General features: G+C 26.5%; 1 protein-coding gene across 5 annotated transcripts in view; it reads right to left on the bottom strand.

The window, feature by feature from the left end:
- LOC107438307 (DNA-directed primase/polymerase protein) overlaps positions 1-17,175 on the bottom strand; it is a 29,135-nt gene extending 11,960 nt beyond the window's left edge. The window contains exons 1-11 of one of the 5 annotated variants that reach the window (XM_016050566.4): positions 16,981-17,175; positions 16,169-16,229; positions 14,451-14,534; positions 14,254-14,332; positions 13,260-13,357; positions 7,922-7,968; positions 7,410-7,501; positions 7,227-7,300; positions 4,255-4,328; positions 3,387-3,533; positions 1,009-1,174 (exon numbers count right to left, since the gene is read on the bottom strand). In XM_016050566.4, coding sequence (XP_015906052.3) covers positions 1,009-1,174; positions 3,387-3,533; positions 4,255-4,328; positions 7,227-7,300; positions 7,410-7,501; positions 7,922-7,968; positions 13,260-13,357; positions 14,254-14,332; positions 14,451-14,534; positions 16,169-16,229; positions 16,981-17,002 — 944 coding nt within the window. In that variant the 5' untranslated portion in view covers positions 17,003-17,175. Of the gene's footprint in view, positions 1-1,008; positions 1,175-3,386; positions 3,534-4,254; positions 4,329-7,226; positions 7,301-7,409; positions 7,502-7,921; positions 7,969-13,259; positions 13,358-13,580; positions 13,875-14,253; positions 14,333-14,450; positions 14,535-16,168; positions 16,230-16,980 lie in introns of those variants that run through there. The other 4 variants (XM_087166033.1, XM_071178503.2, XM_071178504.2 and 1 more) reach the window with 4 other exon arrangements.
- Positions 17,176-17,205: the final 30 nt, after the last annotated feature.

Raw genomic sequence — 17,205 nt, 5'->3', positions numbered from 1 at the left:
AAATTAACAAATCAAATACTAAACATATTACAAATCACATTTTGAACTCATAATTGCAAATACAGTGAAACCTTCAGGCGAGATCACCTTGATTTATGACTACGTTTGGAAGGCACGAATTTTTTCCATAAACTGGGTGTTGAAGAATACTTTTAGGAGAGACAATCAAAACCTCAAACCTCGCCACCAAATGAGGAAAAGGTCATGTATGGAAACATAAAAAAAATATTAAAACAAATAGGTAGATCAAAATGAATTCAAATGTTTGTGTGAGGCTCCTATTTGGAGAGCTCTTTTTGACAATCTCAATAATAACTTCATGTAGCAGTCAAAGTGCACAAAAGACGATGTTATCAGTGATTTATTTATAGAGTTGCAAGTTAAATTAGGAAAAGTTTTTTTAGATAATGTTAAAAATCTCAAGCAAATAAACGTCTTCTCATGTTTCGGCCTGGCTACTGACAACACATGTGCCATCTGTGGTGGAGCAGGAACAGTGTGGCACTATGCAATAGAATGTCTGCTTAATACATCCTACCACTTTAAACAACCAAAGCTAGAATTCCTCATAGCCTGGAAGAGATTTATCAATAAGAATCCAAAGTTGAAATAGAAGGCAACCAACCTAATTAATTTTCTCGAAGAATACGAGGGAATTCTGAAATAATTTTCATGAAAAAATGACAAAATTATGCAATGATGAGCACCAACCACTACTTGACCAATTAACCCTGGATACTTTCTAATCAAAATATCCTAACTAATGGAAAAAATCTTTTTTTTTTAGTTTTTGTATTTTTTTTAAAAAACTTTATATATGTTATTTTTTCTTCTCTTTTTTGTTGCTATTTGCAATTTTTCTGTTTGTTCTATCTGTCTTGTCTTCCAACCTTAACCATTAAGCGATAAGTGCCCCTTTAGGGCCATAGGAGCAGGGTTAAATGTTAGTGTGTGTGAGATTGATAAAATACTCAAATATTAAAGTTTAAAATATTGAAAAAACAGTACCTGAAATATGTAACAAGAGAATCACAAAACATTAGTTCTTCGAACTCTCTTCGTGTTACATCTTTAGCTGGCACATACTGATTATATTTTGATACCACTAAAGGAGCCCTTTTGCCAAGCTTTGTGGACAAGAATAATCGAAAATTTCGATTTTTTGTATAGACACCTACAAATAAAATACACTCTTACTTTTAAAAATAAAAGGAGTTATTTTATTTTGACAGTTTATAACAGGGAGTTCCACAGAGTTTAAAAAAAATGGTAAACAAATTTATATATTTCTTAAAACTGACTGACTTTTTAAAGTTTTTTTTTGAAATTGAGGAGATGCAACACAGGATTAGGCAGTAAAAAATATTATTAGTTGGTTAATAATTACTTTTCAGTGCTACATTTTGATATTGAGTTTTAAGATTAACAAATTTCACGTACTTCCACATCTCACTTGTTACGCTTTAATTTACGAGTTTCAAATTGAGTTTCATATTCTCATAACTTAAAAAGCGTAATTGTGAACCCCAAGTCAACAGTGTTGTTGTTGAGTATAGAAAATCATAACATGGGTTTTAAAAATTTTTTTAATAGAGTTACAAACAATGCTTAGCCTTTCTTGTTTGAAGTCAGAAAACAGAAAGGAATTTATAAGTAAATGTTAAATAATAAGAAATTTACTGTATTTATAAACATCAAACACGTTTTGCGATTTTGATATTTTTGAAATATAAATTTAAGATGCTATAAAAATCTAATTAAAAGTTAAGCAAATTCATTTTAACTAAATATTTCTTTATGAGCACAAAAGACATAGGTTTAAAAAATACAGCATTTTAAATTAAGCTTCATTAAGATTTCATTTATCTTTGTAATAACATCAATCAAATATAATTTTATAAACATAATTATCCATATAAACTCATTATGAAACAGAAAAGACATGATACAAAATAGTACATATTACACTATTACATGTGAAATAGATAAAGAGGTAAAACTATTAAGTCATGAAATTAAAAGAGTTGAGAAATATTTAGCAAGTATATGGAAGACGAAAAAAAGTCAGAGAAATGATGAAGTATGTAGGAAGAAAAAATTGAATACTCAAAGGGAATAGTTGGGCTTTGAATTATTACGCAATGAAGTTAAAATGATTGAGAAATATTAATGAAGTATACACATCTTACTTTACAGTAACAGAAGAGCTTTGAACTATTAAATGGATAAGAAATATTGATAAAGTATATATAGATCTTACATTATGAGAATATATGGCTTTGAATCATTACACTACGAAATTAAAATGGTGTAGAAAATATTGACAAAATATATAGATTTTACTTTAAGGAAGCAGGTTGGCTTTGAACTATTAAGCTATAAAACTAACATGCATGAGATATATTTATGAAATGTATAGATATTACTTTATGGGAACTGATGGGCTTTGAATGAGAGAAAAAATAAATACCTTATTTTAAACTATAGAACAGTAATCTATATCTTTTTTTTTTAATTTCACATCACTCAAGGATTTTTGTTATTTATTTGATTAATAGAATAACTTAATCAGCACATATCACTCATTATAGAGCCAAAATACAAATTAAAATTTTCAATAATTTATTGACTTTTTATTATTTCACAACTAGTTTTTATTTTGATTAATTTATACGATTTCAGCAAATCTGAGCAGAAATTTATCACGATTTATACTTAGAACAACTCTGTGCTAGTAAAATTGTATTTTCTACTCCATGACACTTTAATATTCTATATTCTACTGAGTTAAAAATGAAGGTATCATATGACTATGACATATTTTCATAATATGAGAAAGCCTTTTAGACAATTTTAATACACAAAAAATAAAAAATACAATTTTTGATTTTAAAACAATAATTTCTACTTTTTCTTTTCAGAACAAAATTTTTTCTTCATTAAAAGTGAAACATCAGCCAGTAAAAGAAGAAAATACAAATAATCATATTAATTCAAAAATGAACAAAAAAAAATATGATAAAAATAATTAGCGAGTCCAATCAAAATTATCAACTCTAAAAATAAGTAAAAAAGGAAAAAACAGAGAAATGTGGAAATGTATTCAAAAATTACTATTTGAAAAGTATGAAAGTAATTTTATGACAAAATGAAAAGACTTTTATCTTAATATAATTATACAGAATCTCACATACTTATATGCAATCAACTAAATAATTCCTTTTATGCATTGGTTTGTATAAAATAAATACTGAAATTTCACTTTTAATAGCAAGTAATACCATTTAATAGCAAGTAATAGGTGAGAAAGGTAATTTTTGCGCAATATAATTGTTATCACTAAATAAAAATAATCATAATATTAAAAAAAAAAAAAAATAAATTACTTGAATCCCAGAAAAATGATTTCTTTTCATTTGCCTTCAGAATAATTAGTGATTTCAATTGACTACTGGATGGCCATAATTGATCAGAATCGGCACTGTTTGCTATTTTGGATATTATTTTGTGTGACAAAGATGACACAAAAAAACCTGCAATTAGAAAATTCAAATTAAAAGTTTACAATATTTTTAAAGAGAAAAATGAAATTTTTTTAATAGTATAAGGTAATAAATATTTCATAGTTGTGAATAATCAAAAAAAAAAAGAAAAGAAAAAAAGAAACAGGAGCTACAGTGGAATGTGAAATAACAAAAAAAAAAACTTTCTTTACCCTTTAAAAATTCCAAGTGATAAAAGCTGTAATTAAGAATCAAATAAAAATTTAATAAAGCAAAACAAGAAATCAATTTATTATCCAAATAGTACTTTCCATCAGAACTTGAATTATCTTATAAAATCATAAATAATTAATTAATTGGTCAAATTAAAATTACAAAGGATAAGTGTTCATGACGACAAGGAAAATGTTACATTGGACACAATTTTGAACACAGTTGTCATTCAAGAAAATATTTTAAACCCCTAAATTGGAAAATTTTTAAGGATTTTAATTATTTGATATAATGCAAAATAATATTGATTCTTTTCACTGTAATAATTTTTGTCTATTACTGTCTATTTTTGTCTTATTACATGCAACAAGAACAATAGAAATCATTTGACAAAATAAATTTAAAATAATATAAATTACATAAATGCATTTCATGCATAACAATTTAATTAACACATAAAAAAAAAATCCATTCAAAGTGATCAAATGTGTAAAGAAAGTTGTGAGAAATTATTAGGAGAGTGAATAGTTGAACAAACCTGCAATAACATTGTTTTGAAAAACTGCATCAGGTGTTTGCACAATCAAGTGAGAGCTAAACTTAGTATCAGTGCTAAAAATAAAAAAATAAGTAAAAAAAATGGGACAAACGAAAAGTAAAATAAACATATTAAATTATTGAAATGCAAACAAATTTATTTATTATTACGCCTTAAATACAGAAATTTTCATTTAACTTTCTTCAACCTTTCTAAATATATTTTTAAAATTGGTTAAATGTATTAAATTTGATAAAAATTCAGTTATTTCTGACACTTTCATTCATAGGCTATCGAATTTGAGGAATGCATTCTTTCTTAATGTGGTAAACTAGTTTATTCAACAAGAAGAAAAGAAAATTGAATTTTCTTCTTCGTTTAAGAGTAGGATTTTTGAAAAGTTAAATCCTTTTCCAAGATAAAGTAAATTGTACAATATATTGTTTTACAACTAAATAAATAAAACACAGAAAATGCAATTCAACCCTATAGCTTAACCCATTTAAACTTAAGCCACAGTTTAAAAATCGGGCCACAAAAATTGTTAGCATGTTCCATGTCACAAAATATCAACAATTCTTAAAATTTTACACACAGAAATCAGAGTTTGGTTTCTGTAGCATGGGAATATTGATTTCTCATTTTTTTCTTCCGTTTTTGATGTATAGTAAATAAAGAAAAAATAACGCCAGAGGTTTCAAAAAGGCAACTTTGTCATCTACTATTAAATCTCATTGTGTGCTACCGCCCCTGGAAAACAAACAAAGAAACAAAAAAAAACTACATTTAACCCCCAAACATAGTGGAAACTTTGCACGAAAGTGGACAGGCGATCTCAAATTTGTATAATGCCTAATATATATATATATATATATATATATATATATATATATATTATATTTTAAACAGACACATCACCAAACTTTAAACCAAACGTATAGAAACGAATGATTATTAAGTGAAAGGTCATTGAGTACGCCTATCTACTATCAAGCAAGTTTTTTCCAAAATCTGGGCTCAAATTTTTTAGTGGTTCTTTGACTTTGTTTCATTAAATGTTAAACCATCCGTTTCTATACATTTTGTTTTAAGTTTGGTAATGTATTTGTTTTAAATTTAATATATGTATAATATAGTATAGATAATATCTTACATTAGACGTATACTAGAAATTTGAGTTTGCTTGTCTACTTTCACGTAACTTTCCCCCAAAATCTGGGCTCAAAATGGAGTTTTTTCCCCCCAAGGTTTTGGGGAATGTGGCATTCAATGACTTTGTAACAATTCGTTTCTTTACGATTTGTTTTAAGTTTGGTAATGTATTTGTTTTAAAAATAATATAATATATACATATAATAGTTCATACAATATATAATATTACACATGTATTAAAATTCGAGATCGCCTGTCTACTTTCACGCATGGTTTCCACAAAATCTGGGCTCAAAATGCATTTTTTTTCCAAGTTTTTTGGGGAAGGTGGCACTTGATGATATTTAACATTTGATTTAAAACCTTTTTAAAATATTCAAGTCTCAATAAAATGTCCCAATTTAAATGTCTAAATTTAACACTGACAAACGTTTGGAAACATTTTTGGCCCACTGTACGTTTTAGGGGATTGGGCAGAAATTGATTTACATCATCTCAAATTCTGCCAAAATTAGAAACAAATAAATAAAAATTTCACTTTAAATTTTCATTTCTGTAATATCTAAAAACTTAAGTTTATAAATAATCTTTTACAATATTTAAATTTTTTTTTTCTTAATTGATGAAAATACTGTCCTTGTCAAAAGTCTGAGCACACCTATGAATTTTCAGAAATTTCAGAATACACAGAACCAATTCAAAATTAGGTTCAATGGTCTTGTTTTCAAAATAAATGGTATTATTAATGTAAGGAAACAAAAAGACATAATTTGCTTTCATACGGAATAATTGATTCATCAAGAACACCACCCTTTTTCATAATATGAGCTTCTTTTGAGGCATTTGTTAGACCAATTTACTAATTTAATATTACTATCTATATTACTGCACACTATAATTTTCAAAATTGAATAAAAACTTTAAAAATTTTATTGCTAACTGAAGAAAATCAACTTAATGACAAATCTTCAATTCGATACAAAGAATTTTTATCATAAGCACTTTTTATTTCACACTTTCATATCTCTCCAATATTTTTTTTATATTTATAAATCATGAATAAATACTGAAAATTTAAAATTGATAAAAACTATTATAAAAAAAAACTGAATTTCACAAATTTTTTCTGTTAAATTAAATGATCTAACATTATAAGATTATTTATACTTTACATTCTGTAATGTTTGAAATAATTTTATTCATAAAATTATAGGTCATATGTTTAAATTTACTCTTTATATTAGATCATTAAATTTAGTACAGTCGAAGAAGAGTAATTTAAGAAGAAGTAAGATATATTTCTAATACTGAAAAAAAAAATTTCCAAGATATCCAGATAATATATAAAATTGATATCAGGAAAAAACTCTTCAGATATCAATTTTATGTGCTGGATATCTGTGAAAGTTACGTATATCTGTCAAATGTCTCCGGGATATAATGTAGATGTCACAAACATAATATCCAAATATGCGTTAAACATCACACAGTTACGACCCCTGGATATCTGACAGATATTTCATTGATATTCAGATATCCTGGAGGTCCCTGATGGATCTGGGAATCCTTTTTTTCTTTGGATTTGGGAATCTTTGGGTAAACCTTTTTTTGTATAAGAGATATCTCAATGATATTTGTTGCTGTGTCAGTAGCAGATGAAATAAGTGGGTTTTTTTTTTTTATAAGATCAGTGAGACTAAATTCTCTATAATATAATTTTGGTTTATCTGTTCGGAAATTTTTTGAAAAACACAGTAGCGTTCTCTCGTTTGATAAGGATGGTATATTTCATAAAATAAAATAAAGAAAATTAGTTTTACCTAGCGTCAAGCCACAAGAAGTTTGATTCCTGTAGATGTATGCCATGAACATTCGACATTTCTGCAGTGATGCACTAAAAAGTGAAACTGATAATATTAAAAACTATTTAAATAAATACAATTTTCTTTGAAATGATCTGTAAAAAATATCTACTTAATATATTTGTTAATTAAATAGTATACCTGGATAAAAAGTTTTGTCATATCATTGCCATCTTTCGCTGGATTTAAAATTTTGTTAAATTCTAAATCAAAGTAAAGCTTACAAGGAAAATCTGAATGAAAAAAAAAAAATGGTTTTAGGGATCATATTTTTAAAAAATTGCATAATTCATAACAATGAGCATTAAATTTTAGAAAATTTATCAATATATGTTAATAAGTGCATTAAATTAATGAAATAAAATATAAATATATTTTAATGTTATTAAAATTTTTATCAAAAATGTTTAGTAAAATTCATTCATAGTGATACATAAACATTCATATACATAAATACATAACATGCTTAGCATTGACATTGATACATAAACATTGCTTAAACATTCATACTGATAAGTGGCATTTTATGAGAATTTTTACATTCAAGATTGTTAAAACTAATTTATAAAGTCAAAAATAAAACTCAAATGCTTAAAGTAGAAAAAAAAAAGCCATTATAACATTAAACTAAGAAAACTATTTAAATAACTTACTCTCTCTAATAACTTCATAAGTACATCGCTCATCAGGTGGTCGAGACCTATTTCAAAGTTCGAAGTCTAATTACTTTAATGAAACAAGTACTTCAAAACTGAAGAATTTAAAAATCAAAACTTTTACATAATATATGATTAAGAGCATATACGACGATAACTAATATGGAAAATAAAGCCATGCATATAAAAAATATAGAACATGTAAGAAAACTTAAAGTGTGTGGGGTTAATCAAATTTATAAAGTAAGAAAATATTTAAAAAAAAACACTTTCTTTTTATTTAGCACTATAATTTTATTAGAAAGTTGGGAATTAGTACTGAAGAGCCAAAAGCCGCATGATAGCAGTATCTGAAAAAGCAGATGATGGTAGCATCACGTAATGAAGGTACAATCAAACATTATATTCATCAGGACCTTAAGTACAGTCTAGTAATTTGTGTAAAGCAATAATTAAAGTAATTACATTGGTCTGTCAGAAGTTATCAGACTTTGAAAACAAAATGACAGATCATCATAAATGGGATCTCAGATATTGTTATAAAAATCAACATTCTTTAATCTTGAACAGTGTAGGTTAAACTCTTGAACATTTTCTATGTTGGGTCATCATTTTGAAAATCTATACAGTAATGCATTACAGAATAATAAGTATTTTTTTTAAAATTAAAACACAGTAATTATAATAGTAATTACAACTTGGAGAGAAACTTACTGTTCATTGTTGTTTTCCAATTTTATTTATATTATTACTTTATCTTAGTTTGACTTCTTTTAATTCTCAGTACTTTTTTATCCCCAATCAACTTTATCCTAATTTAAATAGCCCCTTTTAAGCAAACCAAGGTATCTATAGTTTAACAAATCTTGGCTTAATTTTCGGGTCATTCCATGTCAAATCATACAGGATTTTACAAAAATGGCACCCACCGTCTCAGATTTTGATGAAAATTTGTACACTTATAGAATTTTTTGTGCTGATTTCAAAAATATCAATTATATTTAAATCGGTTAAGGGGTTTAAAAGTTATAAGCATTTGTATTTTTGCCAAAATGGCACATTTGCCGCCATTTTGATTCATACATCAAAGGCTATTAATGATTGTAACTCACCTTATATTTGTGATAGCGCAATAATTTTTTTTTTATTTTGTTCAGAATAAAGTAATCTGTCATATAAACACTTTTTTTTGCAAATAAGTATCTTACTTATTTAGTAAATGGGTCTGTTTTGCAGTTTTTTGATCAACGGAGTTGAGTAACTTCAGGAGATTATTTCTGGCAACTCGCCCCCTTCAATTTCAAAAATATTTTATTCAAAGATAGTTGAAAGTGCAAACTAACATCTGATATAAAAATTTCGATGGGCCGTTCACTCACTTTTTAAAAAAAATATTTTTTTTCTTATGAATCGTCATGCGCTAAAAGCACTCGTAGTTTGATGATTTATAGTCCTTAATTATAACTAGAGTATAATAAAATGATATAAAAAAATGTGAATGGTAGAAAAATATGTAAAATAAAGTAATCATTTATTAAATTTTTTTTTCTTGTTTCTTTGAGCCCTCAAAAAAGAAAAGAAAGACAAAATTTTAGAATGAACAAAATTTCACCTTTTTTGCAAATAAATTTATCCAGAATCATATAGTTTTGGTGAATGAGAGGGATCAGAATCTAAAAAAAATGTAAATAAAAGTTTCTCTGAAAGAGTAGAGGGCAGTGCCAAATAATAAAAAGCAGCCATTAAATTTTTTTTTTAATTGAACTAACTTTGATCTTTATGGAAGGAGAAAATCATTGTACACTTTAATTTAATTCAAACATTTTGTCTGATTCTAAAATGTAATTAAATGTAAGACCAAATTATGAATATTTGAAGTTAATTTTATCCTTTTATTTGTCACAATGATTGTTATGGTAATGAGATACCCCTACAAAATTTCATTTGAAACAGTGATAAAGTTAAACTATTTATTATAATTATATTGAAATGAAATGATTTTATATCACTAACTATAAGATAATTTGCATGCTCTTATTTCATCACTAATACCTGCAGGCCCTTTTTATTCTCAAAAACTTTTATTATAATTATATACATCCAATTTTTTAAAAAAAAACTTCTGAATAGAAAAAAAAAATACTGAAAACTATTGACACATTCCATCTCTACCTTCCCAAAAAAGAAATTTGACTAATCAGAATGTATCATCTGCCAGAACATTTCTGTTTGCTCCAATCAGAATTGAGTGTCATGTAAAATTTATTTTCTTTCCAATCAGTAAAATTGTATTTCTTCCATTTATTTAGAACAGAAATAAATAAGTTTTCAAAAGTTTTAAATGTATCAATTTGATACTTAAAAAAGAGTTTTATTATGAAAACCCAAGTATTATATAGTATTGGATTAACTTTGAAAGATTTTAAGTGCAGTTTAAACTCATAGAAGATGTTAGAACTTTCTTCAGAGAATATATAACTTATTTCATTTAGGAGCAATTTAGATTTTAAGGAAAGTTCAACTATATGCCTCATACATAAGGAGTATCTCCTTTATCAGTATGAAATATATAGGGTGACCAGGGATAATTCACAATCACTCTGTTTCTGGGGTAAATAATGATCACCTAAGTTTTATTTTAAATTTTTTTTTTAAATTTGAGACATGGACAAGAATGTTTGTACATTTTACTAAAGTATAACTACATTTACTTAATTATAGTTTTTTGTTTAATCTAACAAAATAAGTATCTTTTAAACTGCTTTCTGTATTTTCCATTTTAAAGATGGGTTTCAAAATGTGCACATTTCTGCAAAGATCCCCTCCTTCTCTTAATAATAAATATTTTGAGTTACTTTCTTTTTCTTTGATATAAAAATAGTGTAAGTTTTTGTTTAATTGTTTCACATCTACTGTAAGCATTATAATTAATTATAGGAAACTATATCAAATGTTGCCCCCCATGGGGTAATTATTGATCACTGGGCTGGGGTAATTCCTAATCATTGTCATTTCTTTTTATAAATAGTATTAAAAATAGCTAATTGTCTTTTCTTAAATGGCAGTTCATATTTATTAAGTGGAACAACCATTAAAATATATTTTAACTGTAATCACAAAATTTGTTTATTAACTGTATACAAGACAAATGTGTTCTGATTTGTCCCATTTCTGGTTTGCCTTACCTTGCTTCTATCTTAATTTTATGTGTGTACATTGTTAGAATAATTTTTAAGTTTATAAATTTGCTTAATATAAATATGGTGAGAAATTATAACACTAAAAAAGATACTAAGCTTCTAGAAAGCAAAATTAGTGAATTTCTTTTAATGATTGAAAATGAAATTTCAGTGTGAGAGCTACTGTCAGAGCTGTTGACATACCTTACTTAACTTTACACTCTCACTTAATGAAGTTAAAAAATCCAGCAAAAGTAACTTATGTGGGAACTCTTTCTTATAATCCAACAGAATATGAGAATGAGTTGGCTGCTTGCCTAAAATGTATCGCACGATGCAAAGATTTTTGGAAAATTTAAAGTGTTAATCTTTATTCTTTGCTTTTAAAGAAATCGTTTTATTAGCTGCTTAAACATCTCTTTGGTTTATTTGTTTGATCTTGATGTCTTATTTGTTAATTACCATTGTATAATTATTTTTAAACAACCCCTTTACTATAAAAACTGGTGATCAGTAATTACCCCAGAAGTGATCAGGAATTACCCCAGAAATGATCAAGAGAAGGGGTAATTTCTGATCACTAAGAATTTAAAATCTTTTAAATTCTAATTAGATTTTCCAACAAAAGAAGGTAGCATAGGACTCATCTCATATAGTCTCAAACTTCCAGTAAATATTGAAATTCTATCTTGAATAGTTTTTTCACAAAGTAGATGTTTGCATTTTTTGATCAGGAATTATCCAAGGTCACCCTATATAAGAAAATGAAAAAAAAATGTGACTTATTTAATTCTCCTTCCAATAAGACCAAGAAAGTCTCCCTTCATGTCATAAGTGTAGATCAGGCTAAAACATACAGAGCTAAATTGCAAATTTCAGCAATTCCTGGCCAGAAATTGTGTTTGTCTTGCTCAGTCTCAAATTTTTTCCTTTCTTCTTTTCTTTTTTGAGGGGGGGGGAGGGCTCAAAGAAAGAAGAAAGAAATAATTTAATAAATGATTACTTTATTTTACATATTTTTCTACCATTCACATTTTTTTATATCATTTTATTATATTCTAGTTATAATTAAGGACTATAAATCATCAAACTACGAGTACTTTTAACGCATAATGATTCATTAGGAAATTTTTTTTTTTTTAAAAAGTGAGTGAACGGCCCATCAATATTTCTGTATCAGATGTTAGTTTGCACTTTCAACTATCCTTGAATAAAATATTTTTGAAATTGAAGGGGGCGAGTTGCCAGAAATAATCTCCTGAAGTTACTCAACTCCGCTGATCAAAAAACTGCAAAACAGACCCATTTACTAAAAAAGTAAGATACTTATTTGCAAAAAAAAGTGTTTATATGACAGATTACTTTATTCTGAACAAAATAAAAAAAAAATTATTGCTCTATGACAAATATAAGGTGAGTAACAATCATTAATAGCCTTTGATGTATGAATCAAAATGGCGGCAAATGAGCCATTTTGGCAAAAGTATAAATTCTTATAACTTTTAAACCCATTAACCGATTTAAATATAATTGATATTTTTGAAATCAGCACAAAAAACTCTATAAGTGTACAAATTTTCATCAAAATCTGAGACGGTGGGTGCCATGGCTGGATGAACTGACATGGAATGACCCTTTCAGTATCTTTCCCTTTATCAACTTTTCCTTAAGCCAAGATAACATTTCATTGCAAATTAAAGTTAATTGATCCAAATTTCATTTGCTCCTTTTTTTTTTTTTGCAAATAAAATTAATCTTTCTTCTTAGAAATTTTGCATTTATTTTATTGATAATTTTAACAATAATTTTCATACATTGTTCTTGACATTATTTTGAATTTAAAGTGTAAAATTATTCTGAATTGCAATGTTATTTTAAAATCAATACTTGTTCAATTACTCGTATGGGTTTACAGACATAATTTTATAGTTTTCAATGGGTTGGATTTGAGCATACAATTTTTAAAATAATAGATAATTTAGCATGTTTTATTTGTTAAAATGGTTATTTTAGGAATAAAAATTGTTGCATTGAAAGCAAAAAATAAAAATGACAAATATACGATACACAAAAGATGAATTATGTAATAACTTTAAAAAAGTAATTATAATAAATGAACAATTCTGAAATTTTTCTTTCAAAGAAAAATAACTTACTTATAATTTAACCACAAATGATGTGGATGAGTAACAAGAAATAATCTCTGACCAGTATGATCTGTATTACGTTCTTCAAAAGAAAAAATCATACAATCCTGTAACAGCAAATAAAATATTAAAAAAAAATTTTTTTTCAATTGGAGTTTAAATTATTTTTAGTTTCATAACATCAAACTGCTTTCAAGTAATTCATAATACAAGGAGCAAGGAATGAATATTATTATTGTTTAAATTTTTATTTTAAATTGTATATTTTTTCAGTCTTTTGATATCCCCTTTTTTAATATAAAAATTAATAAAAAAAATGAAAAACAATACCATGAAGTAGGTTACTTTGCCAACAAAGCAAAGATGATTTAGACTGGTCACAGATTTAGAGTTGAGCTTTCCTTTGAAACCTTTACCCATTTTCTAAAAACAAAAGTTTGGATGGCAAAGAATAGTTTATTCATTGGCTTTACCAGGGCTCACAACACATTGTGGTAAAGAAAAGTTTAGGTTAACTAGAAAAGCCATTTGTCGCCAAAAATAGAACTTGAGGAAAACCAATTTTCGTTATAATGCCATTTATATTTATGTACCACAGTAAGTGATATAGTCAGTCTTTCTTTCCTATAAAAATATTAAAAAATCAGTTAAGCACAATTTATATCAAAACAGAACCCTATTAACAAGAGAATTTTACTAATATTTAATTTATTTCTTAAATTAATATTTTACTTTAAAAGTACAAGCATCATGGTTTGTCTTTTTTAAGTTGGAATTTTCAAAACCAAAACAAGTCTGGAATGTCAAAAAAATAAGAAGATCGCATGATTTCATAAAATTATTCTAATTACTGAAATTCAGCTTGTTTTGTGTAACAATGGTAAAAAAAAAAAAAAGGAAATTATGGGTAAGAATGAAAAATTAACTGATCATAAGAATGAATAAACTAATCATAAAATGAATGAAAATTAATTTATTCAACTAATAGTAATAAAAAAATTACTTTTGTGCCAGAATCAGCAAAAGAAGCAGCCAAACTTAAACGTTTAAAAACTTTCCATGAAGTAGATGGTCCCTCTAATCTACAAAATGCAAAAATTTAAGATTTTACCAAAATAACACTAAGAAGAATGTAGTAATAAAAATAATCTAACAATATGTTAAAATAAAAAAACAGAGTGATACTAAAAAAATTTTCACCTAGATTTAAAGACTGATGGAATGGGTTTAGATTGCAATTCCCTATGAATCTTTCGCAAATGTAAAATGGATTCACTCCAGTTCCTAAAGGATTAAAAATAAAACCTGTAAGTTTATTTTATATGGATAACTATTGCTCGGCCAGACATGTAAATAATATCATAAAATGTCACTTAAGAGATTTGTAATTAACAACTTTACTGTTTTTAAAACTTAGATAAATTTACCTAAACTAGTAACATCATAAGTCAAATGATGATGCAAAATTATTAAGCTTACAAGACCTAAGTAATTATATTGCCTGAATGTTCAGAACACATATCAGACATTCACTTGCTTATAGTACTTAATAATATTGATTATACCACTTCATTGTTAATAAGAATTCTCTGCATTTACGCCATCAATGTTTATTCTAGCTTAAAATACTTCTTTGCCAATAACATTTTTATGGATAGATTAATAATAGGTACAATTATAAGTTTTATTAATATGCATTCAAAAGTTTTATTTAGGTATTATCCTATAGACAAACATGCCCAGCAGGCCATGTAAAAAATAATAGAGATTTTTTGAACCCAAGATGCTTACACAAGTTAGGCAAGCACAGATAATTAGAAGTACTGTACATACTTTTGATTATACGTTCATAAATGAGGAGTTCTGTAAATTATACAGTCCTTCCTTACTTTCAAAGGAGCACCTTAGAAATTAAAAAATTTAATGCAGAACACTAAATTTTATCTTGCAGCTATAACCTTTATTTAGCTGAAGTTAATTGAATTCCAAATAGCATTAACAATGAAAGGTTGTTTGGCTCTAAGCATGAAGAGAAATAGATTTCACTGATTATATAAAATTCACACTGCAAATCATATCCATGCAATTAAAATAAATAAATAATGTACTCGGATCAATACTTTTATTAAAACATTGATAATATTCTGTGGATAAATGCTTCCTACATCTACATATATTTTTTTTCTTGCTCAAATTTCAGATATGTTTCCAATTATTTAAAAAGTGTTTTTGTAAATAACATTTTTTGATTTCTATTTTCAGCTTCTTTTTTTGGTTATTTTCCAAACTCATCCCTTCGTTATGAATCAATATAGAGTTTGATAAAAATTAAACATTTTCCAAAAAATAGCACCAAAATGAGGTGGCGACGAAAGGACTGAAACTAGTTACAAGAGTAAATCAATGCATGCAGAAAGTTTTTTAATTGAAATTTTCTGTTTGCAGAAAGTTTTTTATTTTATCTAAGTGTGCTTCACCGTAAAAGAGCAAAAACTCATAAAATATAAAAAAAATTTCCCACTTTTTTTTAAAATTTAAAACATGTCCTTAGATTTTTACATAGCACTGGGAAATGTTTTAGAGAGCACAGTTAGAAAATCTATCTAGAGATATGATCTATTTACCTATAATTATAAACCTTCCACAAACTAGGCAAATCAAAAAATTTACACATATTTATAAAGATCAGTTTTCACTCATTGAGATTTAGAAATAACAAACATTTTGATTTAAAAAAAAATCTGAATTCCTTTCACTCAATATGAGCAGTGGTGTAAGTGGCAAAACATGGTTTTGGAGCATCTTTGGAGCAACAAAACGCAAATTCCATAAACAATTTCACAGAAAAAATATAAAATTTCACTGAAAAATATTTTTTTTTGTAACAATGCAAAAAGTTATAAATTCAATATGGTTACCGTCTAGAGGCATGAAGTGTAGGTCCATAAAACTGTTTTGCTATGAAATCGTCAGTCACATCTAAAGGGTAAAAGAATATACGCTCTTAAAAACAGATTTATATCACAGAAGAAATAATAATGAACTAAGACAATGAAAAAGAGAATTATAGATATTAAACATGTAAATTCAAGTAATTTTATGAAGTCTTACACCTGCACAGCTTAATAGGGAAATTTCTGTATCATGATTTGTAGCTCCAACTACAACCACTAAGACACCAAGTGGATTTTAAACCAACAAATTTCCTTATAGAAGTACACAGAGGTTTGCTGGGGACTTTTTTCGTTTTAGTTCCTCAAGGAGCCACTGCCCAGAAGTTGCCAAGGCTTGGCAATTATTCTGCAGCAAATTACGATGCAGAAATCTACCCTACATTAATTTCAATTTATAGGTAAATGCAGTGAAACTGCAAATTAATCATTACTTAAGTAGAACATTAAATTAGTAATTTATACTGACTTATTTGTTAGCGGTTTTAAGCGGGGCCCTTTACTTGGAGCTTTTACAATGTATGAAATCATCAATTTTCTTATTAATTTTATCGCAATTTCTTATATATTAGAAAATTCCACTTTTAATTCAATTTTCTGTTTTCAGCAAGAACATAAAATAGTGACAAAATAAGAGGGGCACACTATTGTAAACTTTTACCATAGAATGAACTAATTTAAATGAAAATCAAATTCTTTTGTGAAACAACGTAAGTAACTAAACATAAATTCATTTTATTTACACATATAATCTTTAAATATCTTAAGTTTATTCTTACTTGAGTCATCGAAAGGCTCCATTAATACGATTAAAAATAAAGTATAAAATCACGTTTAAAGAGTGTAATAAAATATATGATAAATAAAAAAGAAGAATATCTCCCGCTAAGATTTAAATTTTTGAATTGCATAATTAGAGAGCAATAACAAACAAAAATGACGAAATGTTAACCCTAAACGCTACAAACGCAGTTAACTTTAATGATACTTATTTTCCGAAATAG

This window comes from Parasteatoda tepidariorum, chromosome 6 (assembly GCF_982258835.1).
Source record: "Parasteatoda tepidariorum strain Cologne lab strain chromosome 6, Ptep-v5.0, whole genome shotgun sequence".
NCBI classification, from domain to species: Eukaryota; Metazoa; Arthropoda; class Arachnida; order Araneae; family Theridiidae; genus Parasteatoda; species Parasteatoda tepidariorum.
Note: the sequence above shows the minus strand (reverse complement) of the source record. Positions and strands in the feature narration are given on the sequence as shown.